This window comes from Zosterops lateralis (genome assembly GCF_965231275.1).
Source record: "Zosterops lateralis genome assembly, chromosome: 15".
Lineage (NCBI taxonomy): Eukaryota > Metazoa > Chordata > Aves > Passeriformes > Zosteropidae > Zosterops > Zosterops lateralis.
The window spans coordinates 740436-754562 of record NC_139775.1 but is presented as its reverse complement, the minus strand read 5'-3'; the positions used below and the strand labels follow the sequence as shown (position 1 = coordinate 754562).

At 49.4% G+C, this 14127-nt stretch overlaps 1 protein-coding gene across 1 annotated transcript; it reads right to left on the bottom strand.

Annotated features, from left to right (window-relative positions):
- Positions 1–10152: 10152 nt before the first annotated feature.
- Positions 10153–13252, bottom strand: B9D1 (B9 domain containing 1). Its single transcript, XM_083872713.1, has 7 exons — positions 13177–13252; positions 12662–12730; positions 12461–12572; positions 12289–12385; positions 11820–11882; positions 10892–10959; positions 10153–10795 (listed from the first exon to the last, which is right to left on the bottom strand). The coding sequence occupies exons 1-7, from the start codon at positions 13231–13233 to the stop codon at positions 10668–10670; spliced, it is 594 nt and encodes a 197-aa protein (XP_083728839.1). The 5' UTR covers positions 13234–13252; the 3' UTR covers positions 10153–10667.
- Between the last annotated feature and the right edge of the window lie 875 nt (positions 13253–14127).

Here is a 14127-nt window from a genome sequence, read left to right as displayed (position 1 = left end):
CTAGTGTTTCCAGGCTGAAGTCTTTCCAGCAAAACGAACGTGGCCTGTGTGGACTGAACGGTGTGTGAGAGACTTTGGAAGTAGATTTGCAGTTTACAGTTATGATCTTTGAAGAGTTGTCTCTACTTACCAGTTAATCTAAATCTAGTCTTTGCTACAGATGGTACCTTACTTTGGCTTGTTGAGCATCATGTGAAATGTTCAGACTTTTCCACCAAAGTTAGATCCTGCCCATTTTTGTTACTTTGTTAATCATTTCAAACACACTTTCTAGGGAGAGAACCCGCCATCGGAAAACTCCCTTGGCTATTTTGTAGATGTCAGATCATGTGCTGGATTTCCGAATTTACTCTTCCCCTGCATCTGTCACTTCCTCTGCCCGTAAGATAGACCTGAGATTCCGAGTGCTAGTGAATGTTTTGCACATAACTACACACAGTTCTAGACTGTTGGTTCACCCATAGTCCTTACTCTTAGAAGAGACCGACCCAGAGGGCCCAGGGGGGCTTGGTTTTTATGCATTAAACATTGCAAACTCGCACTGCTTTGGTATCTCTGAGGTGTGACTGACAACAGCAAGCTTGTCTCAAAAGGAAAAAATAACACAAAACCCCAGACAAAACACCCAAGACCATGCTCGAGTCGTGCTGTCGTGTGCAGTGTTGAATTCCTACACTACTCTTAAGGACTCCTGGAACTCTCTGTGAGTGGCTGCACTCGTGCTGAGTGAGTGTCCTGCTCTGTGCTTGTCCAGTACCAGCTTCGTTTGGAAGTTTTTTCATGTGTATTTAGTTTTTATTTGACTTACAATGTGAGTTGAAAGGAAAAAAAAAAAACAACAGAAAAAATAACAACAACCACCAAAAAAAAAAAAAAAAAAAAAAAAAAAAGAAAAAAAAAAGAAAAAAAAGAAAAAAAAAAAATACAGTGGAACAACTTTGAATTCAGTTTCACCGGGGCAAGCTTTAAAACTAATTCGGGCTTAACCTTGCTATATGCAGTTACTCTTGTATACTTTTGCACATATTTTGTTTAGTACAGTTTCATATTTTGAGTTTGCAGAGTTACCTAATAGTCCTTTTTTTGCTAATTTTTATAATGTGGTTCTTATTTAACTGTCTGGTTTTGATAGATTTATCAAGTCTGGCTGAAAAATTAAGATATTGGCAAATGTCATTTTTATGGTTTTAATGCCCTCTTATTTATGGTTTTAGCTCTTTGTTTCTGTAAAGAGAGTTTAAAAGGGAAGATTAACACTAAAATATTTACTTTTAAATGAAGTATTCATAATGCAAATCAAAAACAAATCCTCGTGACTAATTATTTTTAGATGAATTGAATTTGAGCATAACATGATTTAAGACTACATTAAAAAGAAAAAACACTAAAGTCGCCTTTCCCTTGATTTGTTCCCATTTCCCAATCCCCTGACTGGACAGACTTTTAGCCTTGATGAAGATCCCAAGGGAGGCTCTTTGGTTTTTATTTTCCCTGTAAAACTTGTGGAGCTGTTAAAAATCCTGATGTACAAACAGGACTTGTTTCATTTTATCCACTGAATTTTCCTCTTGGAAGGTGCACTCTGTAGGAATTACTGCTTCCATGTCCAGCCATCCCTTAGGAGCTGAATTATCCCTTTTTTAATAAATGTTCATATCTGGACTCCTCACCACGCTCAAGGGTTCTTCTGGAGCCCTGGCCTCAGCAGGGCTGAGCTCTGCTCTCCCAAAAATCCACGGAAAGGGATTTTTACTGCCTGCAGGGAACCTCTGAACGGACTTGGTGGCCTTTCCTTAATTTAAGAGGGAGAAAACAGAATTTGCCAGAGTTGTGTTGTGGTGGAACAACTCCCTGTGGGGCCAAAGAGGGGCTGGACCCCATGGGAGGATTGGATCCCATGGGAGTACTGGGATCCATCTCCTGGTGTGAAGGGGAGGCTGAGGGATGATCAGATTTAGATCAGTCCCAGAGTGGAGCTGTGTAGGTCAGGGTAGCTCTGGGAGTGTATAGAATGCTCAGTGTGTGGATGTTCCTGTGCAGATGTTGGATCCTCTGGAATTGGCAAGGAGGGTTCCCAGTCGTTGTTTTTATAGAGGAGGGAAGAGGATTGCTGTCCACACCCAGCCTGTCTTTATCAACAAAACAAAACCCCCTTGATGTTGCCTTTCAGAGCAAGGAAAGGGCTTTTTCTGTTGTTGTTGAAGTTATTGAAAAGCCTGGAGCAGGAAGGGTGTGATCCTTGCAGAAGGGGGGGCAAAGTCCTTTCCAGCTGATCTGGGACAAGATTCCTCCGTGGTTCTTTTCCCAGCTGGATTGGATCAGCACTGGAATCGAGGTCACTCCGTGTTTGTCCCTTACTCTGTCCCGTGAACTGCAGTGGGATGGGGATTTGTCTGTCCAGCCAAGAGTCCTGGCCACATCCTGGGGAACTTCTTAGAGGCAAGATGAGGTTGATCAGAAATATTTAAAGTGCTGAAATAATCTGCAGTTGGAACTGTCACCGTGAATTGCTGAAGCTCCTGGCTTAATGAAGCTGTTGAATGGCAAATTGTTGTTTTTCCTCCCGAGTCACTGCCCCCAGAACTTTTATCCCTTTTATATTAAATGGAGACATTCATGGCACAGCGAACCCCCAGGAGGCTCCCTGGGCAGCCACAGCCCAAATTCAGGTGCTGGAAATATTTAGGCTGAGTCTAACCAAGCCCAGATCCCAGCCTGGCACAGGGCTTGTGGCAGGAGCTGAGTTTAGGAAGGGTAAGAGCTGGCTTGGTAAATGTTCCTGGGCTGGGCTGTGTCCCCAGGGGGTGACACAGGGGGGGATCACTGTCCTGGCTGAGGATGCTCTGAATGCTCCAGCGCCTTTTGTGATGATTTTCCTACTCTCCAGGATAATCTTCCCTCCTTCCTGGCCTCCCACATTTCTGGAGGATGTTTGTGTGTCCCATTGCATCCTCTGCCCCATTTCTGCATTTCCCCCTCCTTCTTTTTCTCACTTTGCAAATATTCAAAGTGCTTTTTCTTTTCCTTTTTTGATTTTTAAAACATCAGTAGCCCGAAATAGCCTTACTGGTCAAATTGACCAAAGAGAAAAATGTTAAATATCTTGTAAAAAAAATCACACACACACTCTCTCCTTGGCATAACTTCCCCCTCAATTAAGTTCAGATATTTATTCAGTTTTATGCTCTAGAGAAACTCAACTCCGTGGAGGGGACAGGAAAGGGCAGCCCTGGTGGGTTGTGGTGTTCCCAGTTTCTGGGAAGTCCTGGAGCTCTTGTTCCCCTTGTGTCCCTTTGCTGTTCCAGTTTGAGGTGTGCTCTATGCCCAAATATTGCACAAGTGGGGGAGAAAGGAGATTCCTTTTTTCCCCAGCAAAGTCTCACACAACTCTTCCTTTCCAAGTGTTCCAATATTTTCCCAAACTTCTCATAATCCCGGGAGCTGGCTGCTTTTTTCTGGATTTGTGCTGAACTATTGCCATTATTTACTGTATAAATAATTTATCATTTGTACTATTGTATCATAATGTCTGTATCTTTGTGTCATTTTTTTTTCTCCCCCCCCCTCCCCCCCCCGCAAAGTGATATGTCACAGGTGTGATATTTAAACGATGCCATCAGAACAGTGGAAAGACGAGAGGGGTTTGGAGGTGACTGGTCAGAATTAAAATTGTATTGCTTCTATTTCCAGCTGTGTTGCTTTTTCCAAGCTTCTGTGTGGTGTTTGTTGTCCCATTCCCAGCCAAGCCCTGCTCAGTGGAGTTTTGCAGGAAGCTGCTGGGGTTGGGAAGGTTTGTGTGGCAGGAGGAATCGCCCCGTGGTTGGGGGATGCTGTGGATGATTCCTTGGATGCATCCCTGACTTTTCCCAGGACAGGCTGCTATGGCTGGGAGAGAGGAGGGTTTCTATGGCTCACTGAAATCAGGCTCAGCTAAGACCTTACTGACTCAATAAAAATGAAGATTTGTTGTGTTGCAACTGAATTCCTTCTTTAAACCACGCTGCCCCTGGAGCAACCTCTGAGGAGGGAGCTTGGGGCGGTGCCTCGCTGGAGGCTCTGGATTTGTGTCCAGGCAGGAATTTGGGGAAGGAGGGTTGGGAAGCTGGGACACAACCTGGGGAGTCCTCACTTCCCACTTTTTGTAGCTCAGCCTTGGCTCTGTCCCACGCATCACATGGCAGGACTTCCAGCCTGGAAGCGATTCCGGCTTCTAATTCTGGCTGCTTTAATTGAAGGGTACTTCATTAGCAGGCGCCAGCAAGAGCTGCCTCTCCAGAGCCCCTCCAGGTTCCCTGTTGAGTTTGCTGCCAATCAGGCTGATCGCTAATCAATGATCACTAATTAATGCTGAAGCTGCGGCGAGGCTGGAGATGTGACTGTAGGAAAAGCAAATTTGGGGAGAAAAGTCTCGGGTTTGGTTTCAGCTGGAGCTGCCTGGGGGAAGTTGCTGCCCCAGAAATGCTCCAGTTTCCCTGGAGAAGCTGTGGCTGCCCCTGGAGCCCTGGAAGTGTCCAAGGCCAGGCTGGACAGGGCTTGGGAGCAACCTGGGATGGTGGAAGGTGTTTGGGTTAGAACTGGATGGGACTTAAGGTCCCTCCCAACCCAAATCATTCTGGGATTCTCTGGTTCTCTTCCCACCTCTCACAGCTGCACATTTTAAGCTAAATCTGCTCTCTGTATGGAAGATATAGAAATGGCTCAGAGGGAAAGCTGTTGTGACTCTGATCTTGTCCAGAGGAGCTGGGTTCTGGTGGGTTCTGGTGGGTTCTGGTGGGTTCTGGTGGGTTCTGGTGGCTGTGTGAGCCAGGGGAGCCTGAGCTGCCCCAGCCTGTGGTTGAGCTTTCCGCTGACCTTGCAGAGCTGCTCCCTCATCCCACGTTTCCTCTTCCTCTCCTGAGGAGTGAGGAGGATTTGCCCGCCCTGCAGAGGAAAAGGACTCAGGATAAGGATTTATCTTTTGGCTTCCCCTCGCCCACGCTGCTGTTGCTGAAGATTTTGCTGAGGTTTGTGCTGCCTCTTTGTGCTGGGCTGAGGGTGCAGCTCTGCCCCTTCTGCTGCTTTTCATGGGCTGGGCCCATCTTGTGCTCTGGCTTTGGCACGGCCTCTGCAGCACCCTGCAAGCTGCATTTCAGGGAACCAAGGGGATTTATGAACCCCTCATGTTCAAAACTTTCATATTTTTCAAGTGAACAGGTCACCTTTTCCCTGTTTATGAGTTGGATTTCCTAAGGACTGCTGTTTGTTTGGGAGCCTGGGATTAGGAATGGTGGAGAGCTAGTGGGGGATGTAGTGGTGGCAGCTCTCTTTTGCTGTTAGTTGTTTGTACCCTGTAATTATAAGGGAAGTTCCCCTTGCTGCCAGTTCCCATGAGGGTCTGGTAATCCACAGGGAATTGAGAGGTGGTACATAAGGAATGGGGGAGTGTGGGCATACCCTGGGGAGACATGGCAGATCCTGGGGCTGTGCAGGGACAGTCTGGAACAGTCCCAGACCTGGACAGAGTTATGAGACCCTCATAGTTTTGGGAAATATCTCCCTGAGAGATTAAAAAAAAAAAAATCTCACCACGCCTTCCACCACTCCAGGCTGCTCCAAGACCTGTCCAGCCTGGCCTTGGACACTTTCAGGGCTCCAGGGGCAGCCACAGCTTCTCTGGGCACCCTGTGCCAGGGCCTCTCCACCCTCACAGGGAGGAATTTATTCCCAATATCCCATCTAACCCTGTCCTCTGGCACTGGGAAGCTGTTCCCTGTGTCCTGTCACTGCAGGCCTTTATCCAGAGCATTCCAGGATCTCCTGTGTCCTCTCAGCCCGGTTCACATCGCTCTGCCTGAGCTGTTCTTGGCACTTGTTGAGCAAACACGTTCCCGTTTCAGGTGAAGGAAAATCGATGACACCTCAAACCACCTGGATAAAGCCGGAGCAAAGGTGGAGTTTGTCTCTGCAGCTCCCTGCCTGCTGCTTCCCGACAGGAAACCTCGCTGGGACACAGCTGCTTGATCACTTAGATGCTTCCAGGCAGGAATGGCATCCTGCCTTGTTTAACCACCGGAGCCACTGCAGGTTGGATCAGAACTCCATCTGAACCGGGGGAATGTTGCTGGAGCAGAGACATGGGATTTCCTGTGGCTGATGAGCTGATTGATAACCCCCGAGTGGACCCACCCCTCACACGGGCTCCTGCGGGATCAGCACCCGCGGCTGGGCTGGGCTGGAACAGATGGGGCAAGGACCCTGATCTAGCGTGGGCTGATCCCACCCATCCACCCCTGGCCCTCCCGGTCCTCATCTCACCCATCCACACTGAACCCTCCCAGTCCTACCCATCCTCTCCCCTGAATCTTCCCGATCCCACCCATCCATCCTGAACCCTCCCAATCCCACCCATCCACCTCCAATCCTCCCAGTCCCACCCATTCTCTCCCAAACCTTGCCAGTGTTACCCATCCACCCCAAACCCTGCTGGAATTCTCGGAGAACCAACTGGAGTAATGCCTGCAATGGAAAAATCATCAGACACCTTCGTGTCCTTCTTTTCCCTGGAACCTGTGAGAACCAGGCCTGCCTTCTTCCTAAAGGGCTTTTTCCCTTTAGGGAATTTCCATGGAATTCCTGGATTTTCCAAGCTCCCAGGAGCCGGCTGTGCTGTGCTGTAGCAGCCCTGCAGTCTGTGGGCTGCCTGGGGTTGTGTTGGGTGATGGTGGTGGGGTTGGTTTGGTTTTTTTCCTGCTTTTTTAATATCTTCATCAGCAAGTCTGGCACTAAATGGAGTGATGATATTCTCTGAGGTGAATTTGGGTACTTAAATATCCTGGCCTGAATAGGGAGCCAAAAATAGACGCCTTCAGCAGTTCTGTGAATCTGCTGCTCTTCCCTCTGAAGGATGAGGCTGGATCCCTGAGATCCTGCTGGGAATGCAGGGTGTGTTATTCCCTCCCTCCCGGGGACTCAGCCCTGCTTTCCATGCCCAAAGGACGGGATTTGAGGGATTTGTGCTGTCCTGTGCTCCCCAGCCCTAGTCAGGCTGCACTGGAGGGTATTTAGGAGCTCTGCAGCTTTGGGAGTTTTTGCTTCCAAAAGTGGAGGTGGCTCCTGGGTTTGCAAATATCCACAAACGCCTCAGAACTTGGGGTTTGAGCTCCTGCATGTTTTTGCCTCCCAGAGGACTCCTTGGCTGATGGAAAAAGCCCCCAGGGATCCCCTCTGCACCCCGAGGGTGGATGCTGAGAGGGGACAGGGGTGGGATTTGGGGTGGCCTTTGCCCAGCTCTTCGCTGGGGGCTGTGTGGCCTGTTTGGAAAACATCCCAGACTGGAGTGAGTGGCTGCTCCAGATGTGCTGCTCAGGACCTTGGGCTGGGTGCTGGGGGGTTCTCAGTGCCCTCATGGGGCCTGAGACCTGAGGGACACCCTGGAGATGTCCCAGGTGGGCTCTCCAAGGCCACCAGCCCATCCAGCTGCTGCTGGAGCCCAATGGGGAGAGGCCCCGGGTGGGGTCTCCTGCTGGTTCTCCAGGTCTGGATGTCCCCTAGAATGGGGAATGTTCCATGCTGTGGGTGCCAGCTGGGCTCTGCCACTGCTGCCACCCCACTGTGCTGTCCTGTGCCCCCAGATCCCTGTCCAGCCCTGAGGATCCAGAGCCTTTATCCCCCCGGATCTCCAATGGCACAAAGGGGAGGAAACGCTACAAAAACGCTACAAACCTGTCAAAAATTTGGGCTAACCCCCCGATTATCTTCCAACGTGGCTGCTCTGTGCTTGAGTGGTTGGTGGTTGTTTTTTGTTTTTTTTTTTTGTTTTTTTTTTTTTGCCTTTGGAGCATTTCACAGATCTCCCGCTCCCAACCCGACACTGCTGCCAGGGCGAAGCCGCTGTCAGCTTGAATCCATCTCATTTTCAGATGGAGGTAATTCCCAGCTGGTGTAAAGCAGCCCGGCAGCCTCGGGGCAGAGCCGGCTTTTCTCCAGCGCTTGTGGATGCTCAGATCCCTGGCTCAGTCCCCGCTCAGCGGCCCCGGGAAGTGTTTGTCCTCTGCTCTGGGGATAAGAGGCAGTGCCAGGGCAGCCAGCACCGAGCGGTTTCCACGGAGGAAATTCGGAGGAAATTCTTCATTCAGCCTCGGAGTTAATTGTTAATCACTTCCAGCGTTTTTCCTGAAGGTTGGGAACAGCCACGAGAGGGCAGGAGCTGCTGCTGATTGTCGTTCCGGTAGGAAAGGCGGTAAATACCAATTCCTAAGTTTTGTCCCAATGAATTTCTGTTTTCTGCAGGGTTTGATCCCCAAGGGTTCCGTCCCTGTCCTTGGCTCTCTCCCTCCCTGGGTAAGAGCAGGAAAACTCCCTTGGGGTGAATCCAAAGCCTCTCCAGCCCAGGAGAGCTGCAGGGACTCCAAACATCTCCCAGGCTCCCTGGTTTGTGAAGGCCTTGGAGCCCCTCCTGTGTCAAAACTCGTTTTCCAGGAAGATTTTTTTTCCCCTGCCCATCTGGAATTCAGAGGAAAATCACCACTTTCACTGTCTGAGAGATTTCAGGGGAATGAAGCAGAGCTCCAGCTGAGAACCTCGTGCTGCTGGTGTGAGGTTGGGCATTTCAGTGCAGGTTTGAAGAGAAGGGAGAATGATTAACCAGGAAAGGAGCAGGGTGTTCCAGACAGGAATTCTCTGGGAGCTGCTGGGTTTTACTGGGATTTGGCTGTTCTGAAGGCACTGTTTTTTCTGGGGTTTAACTTCCAAGAACAATTCAGGATCCTAAATCCCTTCCTTGTCACTGTGCCCTGCTAATGGTGTCCATTCTTTTTCAGAGATTGCAAACACTCTGTCACACCTGAGGAGCAAAGGTTTCGAGCAGGAAATGATAAAAGCAGCAACAAGGCCATTTCTGGGAGAAGTTTCTGAGGGATTTCAACAGCTGCTCCTCGGATTTGAGGAAAGGCATCGGGCCTGGGGAACCTGATCCCAAACATCAGCCCCTAGGGGATGCCCTGGGGGAAACACTCACAGGAAACTTAAGTCAGGAAACTTGCCCAACCCTTGAGGAAGGAAGGTGAAGGTCTTAGATGTGCTCAAGCCATTGAGAAGCCCAAAACCCACCCCAAAATCCAACTAAATCCAGAGAAAACAGGCAAAAAAAAAATGCAGGCAGCAGTGTGGGATCTGCTTAGAGAGCACCTTAAATACCTCAAGGTGTCTTTTATCCCGTTTTATAGAGTTTAGGATTTTTGTTTCTCATTGTTTTTAACCTCCCTTTCCCTCAGCTGTCAGGGGGAAGCTGCCTCGGGTCTGGTTGGTCCCACTGGGGTTAAACACCTAACAAACAGTTCCTTTGGGACAGGAAGAATTTCGGGTTTTGGAGCACCAGGATGAGGAGCTGTGTGTGAATAAATCCCCTGTGGGCACCAAGTTTGCCTCGTTCCTGTGCCTGGTGCACCTTTTGTTGCCCTTGGAATGTGCTCCAGGGGAAACTGAGTCTTTAGGCAGCAGCAGGAGGTTCAGTGTTTGCCTCCCAAGCCTTTCAAACACACATATTTATCCTGCTGCTTCCCAAACTTCTGAAAAGGGAACGAAATTCCTTGAGTCCCAACAGCAAATGCTTCTGAATCTGGATTCCAACATGACTCAGTTCAGAGATTACAAATTACCAAAACAACTCCTCTGGAAGTGTGGAGTCAACAAAAACAAGGCAAGGAGATGAAAAATTATCTCTAAAAATGGTTGGAAAAGTCTTTCTATGTCATATATAAGGTGCTGCTTCTCCCAGCAACGTTCCAGTGACCACTTTATGTTTTCAGAAATTCAATTTATTCCCATCCCACCGTGGATAAGAACAATCTCTGCCTGGGTGTTTTGTTGAGCTGTGTCCTGGAGGATTTGTGGTTCATCCCTGGGTGTTTTTCTCGGGATTTCTACACTTGGGAGTCTTGGTAGTTCCCTTTTAGGAAGGTAGTGTTGTTCTCCTGGGATTTGCAGTCAAACACAAGAGGTTACATGCCCAAAATTGAACAGGAAAATGACTCAGCAATTAGTCACTGCATTGAAGAATTTCTTTTTCTCTTCTACCTTTAAGTCTGGCAGAGCTTGGATGATTTGGGCCTTAAAAGCATCCTGGCACAAACTGCTTTAGCAGCAGAAAGACAAACGAATTGATATTTGATACTGATAATTGATACAACTGAGTTTATTGAGCCTAAAAGAGCTTAGAGGGGGATGCATTTCACAGGAGCATTTTTGGAAAGTGCCATAATTTCAATTCCTTGTTTGTAACAACAAAAAAAGCCACAAAACTCCCCCCAAAACAACAACAAAACTATCACCCCCCCAAAAAAAAAAAAAAAAAAATCACTAAAAAGTAACTGGGTTTGCAAAGTTTAACTACAGGGAAACTACTACAGCTCAAAACTTTTCTGTGCCATTAATTCTATAAAAATGTGTACAAAAGGCTGCTATAAAAATATTTTGTTCCAGGCCTTACTCTGAGACAGTCTGACCCCTAAAAACATTGAATGTTACCAATAACATCAATTTCCACAACGCTCCAACCTCACTGAGAGGATGGGGCTGGGTCATTGCCCCAGATCCTCCCAGGCTGGTGTTTTTTTGGGAAGGGTTGAGTTGAAGCAGCTCCTCCGTTCCCTAAAAAGACCCCAAAGAGGTTTGAGGACATCCTGGGGAGCTCAGAAGCCGCGGAGGCCCTGAGCCCCAGGCCCCTCTGCAGGGGGGAGGTCGTAGCCCAGCTTGTGCAGATCTTTGGTCATCACGTTGAAGGAGATGGTGACAAAGCCTTGGGACCTCACCCTGGTCACTGGCACAGAGAGGATGGGCAAAAATCCAGTGAGAAAAGGGTTTGGGGTGAATTATGGAGCTCTTTTTTTGAGCACCAGGAGCTGCCAGGACTCACCTTCCCGTCCTTCTCCCTGTGCCACCACCTTGGGGTCGGTGAACTCCGGGCGTCTCCCCGTGAACCAGCTGGGAGGGAAAATACAGAATAATGAACTGGAGGGGAGGGAAAATACAGAATAATGAACTGGATGGGAGGAGAAAATACAGAATAATGAACCGGATGGGAGGGAAAATACAGAATAATGAACAGCAGTCAGACTGCCAGGAGGGTTTTGAAGCCTGATTCTCTTTATTGATCTACTGCAATCAAAGGTAAGATTTGCCTTAAGGGAAAAAAAAAAAAAAATCAAAAAAAAAAAAAAAAACAAAAAAAAAAAAACAAAACAAAAACACCCCACCAAAACCCAACTGATTTCATACAGACTTGGTTAAATCCAGGTTTTTTTCTGGGCTAGAAGAATCTTTCTGTGGCAAAGATATTGTTGAAAAATTCCTCTTGATCACCCAGAGAACCAGAGAAGGATTGGAGACCTTGAATTTCTTAAAAAAATGTAGAATGGGAATTGTTTTTTCATGGGTTTGGTCTTCCTGTGGCTGTCCTTCCAAAATAGCCCCAAGGAGATTCAAGCAGTAATTCAGTGCAGTTATCAGGTAATTAATATGCTTTTTATATTATATATTAATATATCAATATGTCTATATTAATATATTACTTTAAGATAATACTATTAATTATTAACCTACAATATTGATATTACATATTAATATAAGTTTATTGTATAATAGTATTGTTTATTAATATAAATAATATGTTTATGGAAGCTATTCAAAAGACCCAGACAGCTGAATAATGTGACTTTTACCTACAGAACACAAAACTGGTCATGGCACTGAACAACAGCACCACTGAGTGGCTGCAAATGCCTTTGTGGCAAAGGGCAGGAGAGAAATTCACTCTTTAATGAATTTAAGTCATTAATTATTACCTTGTGAGCTGCTGCAGCCTCGAGGTGGACTCTGGGACGAACATGGCAATGGTTCTTTTGTGCCTGAAACAAAGAGGAGACCCCCCAGAACCTCAGGAATTAATAAAAAAAAATTTAAAAAAAATAGAATTTTTACATTTATGAAGGCACAGAATTCCTGACACATCAGTTACTTTCCCTTCACACAGAAAGGGGTTATTTGCACAGGAACAGAGAGGATGTTCCTCCCTCCATTCCCAGAGGTGGGAATGAGAATTTACTGTGTGAGTAACTGAGCTCCACATTTGGGTTTTTTACAGGCCAGTCTGGGCTTTACATGATCACCAAAACTGATTTCACGACAAAAAAGCTCAGCTGGAAAAACCTTTGTGAACTGACAGGGCACCACGAGGTGATTTTTGGAAGTTTTTTTTTTTGTTTCTGAAAGAACAGAATACCTGGGCAAGGATCAGGTCAGGCTGGGACTCACCTGCCAGGCACAAAGGGCACGTGGACAGCCCCATAACCCCTGGCCACATCGTGGCCAAAGAAATCGGGGCCGTAGACACTGAGCACAATCTGTGGCCCTGCAGGGAAATAACGGGGGTGAGGGAGGGGAAATGGGGCTCTGGCTGCAGGGCTGGAACCCCCTCAGCACTCACAGCCAAAAGGGTTGGTGCTCTTGAAGGTGATGTCGATGGGGAAGTTCCAGACCAGAGTGGTGGGGGAGACGCTGCTCTTGGAGGTGATCTGGGAGATTCCCTCCTCCAGGCCCTGCAGGGAATGTGGGGTGAGCCCGGGGGGGCTGGAGGGGAGGGTGGGGACAGGGGGACAGGGTGGGGACAGGGGCACAGGGGCTGTACCGCCGTGGGGACCCAGTCCTGGCCGTAGACAAAGGAGAACTTGCAGTAGAGGTCATCGAATCCCGGGAACTGCAGGAGACAAAGAGAGAGGGGGTTCACTGGGAGTTTCTGGGCGTGAGGATCTGCCCGAGTCGGGTGCTGAGGGCAGCCTGGGCCGGTGAGACTAGGACAGACAGGCCGGGACTGGGGGCCTGAGATTGGGATGGGTTTGGGGGGCTGAGGCTGAGGTGGGTTAAAAGGCTGAAGCCGAGCTGAGTTTCGGGGGCAGGGCGCTAAGGCAGGGATGGGTTAAGGGGGATGAAGCCAGGCGGGGTGATGGGGGCGCTGAAGGTGTGCAGGGCTGAGGGGGATGAGGATGGGTTGGGTTTGGGGGCTGAGACCGGGCGGGCTTAGCAGGGAGGGCAGGTTCTCATCCCGCGCGGACCAACGCAGCACCGAGACTAAGCCAGAGCGATGCCCCCATCCCCCCGCGTTGTCTCGGTGTGTCTCCCGTGCTGCCCCCGGCCCTCCCGCACCTCCCCGCTCTCGATCTCGCCGCTCACGGCCAGCAGGAACACGCTGGGCGCCGCCATGGCGGGCACGCCGGTTGCCGCGGCGACGGACGGGGCGGCGCGGCGGACAAACCTCCCCGGCGCCGCTCTTCGCTTCTCTTCACGAGGCTCCCCCTACGCAAAATCACCCCCAAATCGTCCCAAAATCACCCCAAAATCGCCCCCAAACCGCCCCAAAACTCGGCCACCTCACCCCCGGCTCTGTCGGCAGGATCCCCTGCCGGTGTCCCCGAGAGGATCCGACCCGCTCCCCTCAGCCCTGAGCCCGCCCGGCGCTGCCCCGTTATCCTCGCGCCGCCACGTGTCCAGAACTTTATTTATTATCACCATTATTATTTAATATCAGCTTAAAACAACCCCAACCGGGCATGGGCACGGCCCCAAGGCTGCCAGGCTCCAGAGACAGCGCTGTGAGGGACGCTCAGGGCGGAGCTGTTGTGGGGGTTGGACGGGCAGGAGCCGGGCGGGATTCCGGGATGGGCCGGGATGATCCCAGGAAATTCCCGGTCCTGCCATTTCATGTGTGGAGGAGGCCACGGCCACTAGATGATGCTGCTGAAACAGCTCTGGGTGCCGGACAAGGGCCAAAGCCGGGAAAAAGAGGGGAATAAAAGGTGGATTTTGTGCTCTCCGGAGGGTCAGCCCCACCGGGGAGGAGCGGGGCCCTCAGTGCCCTCAGCGCGGCGGTTTTAATGACGGATATCAGGAGAAATGCCGTCACAACGCTGGGTCTGGGAAAAGCAGGAAACAGCACCGTGCTGGTTTAATTATCCCGCTCTAATTAAAAGGAAAAAGGGCGACTCGGGTGTGTAAATGAGAAGGACGAACGTGCTGAGGCTTTGCAGGAGCTGGAGCCGCTGAAATCTGCTGATGGTGACTTGTTTCTCCACAGAGACCACGGTGTGAGGGTGCTGG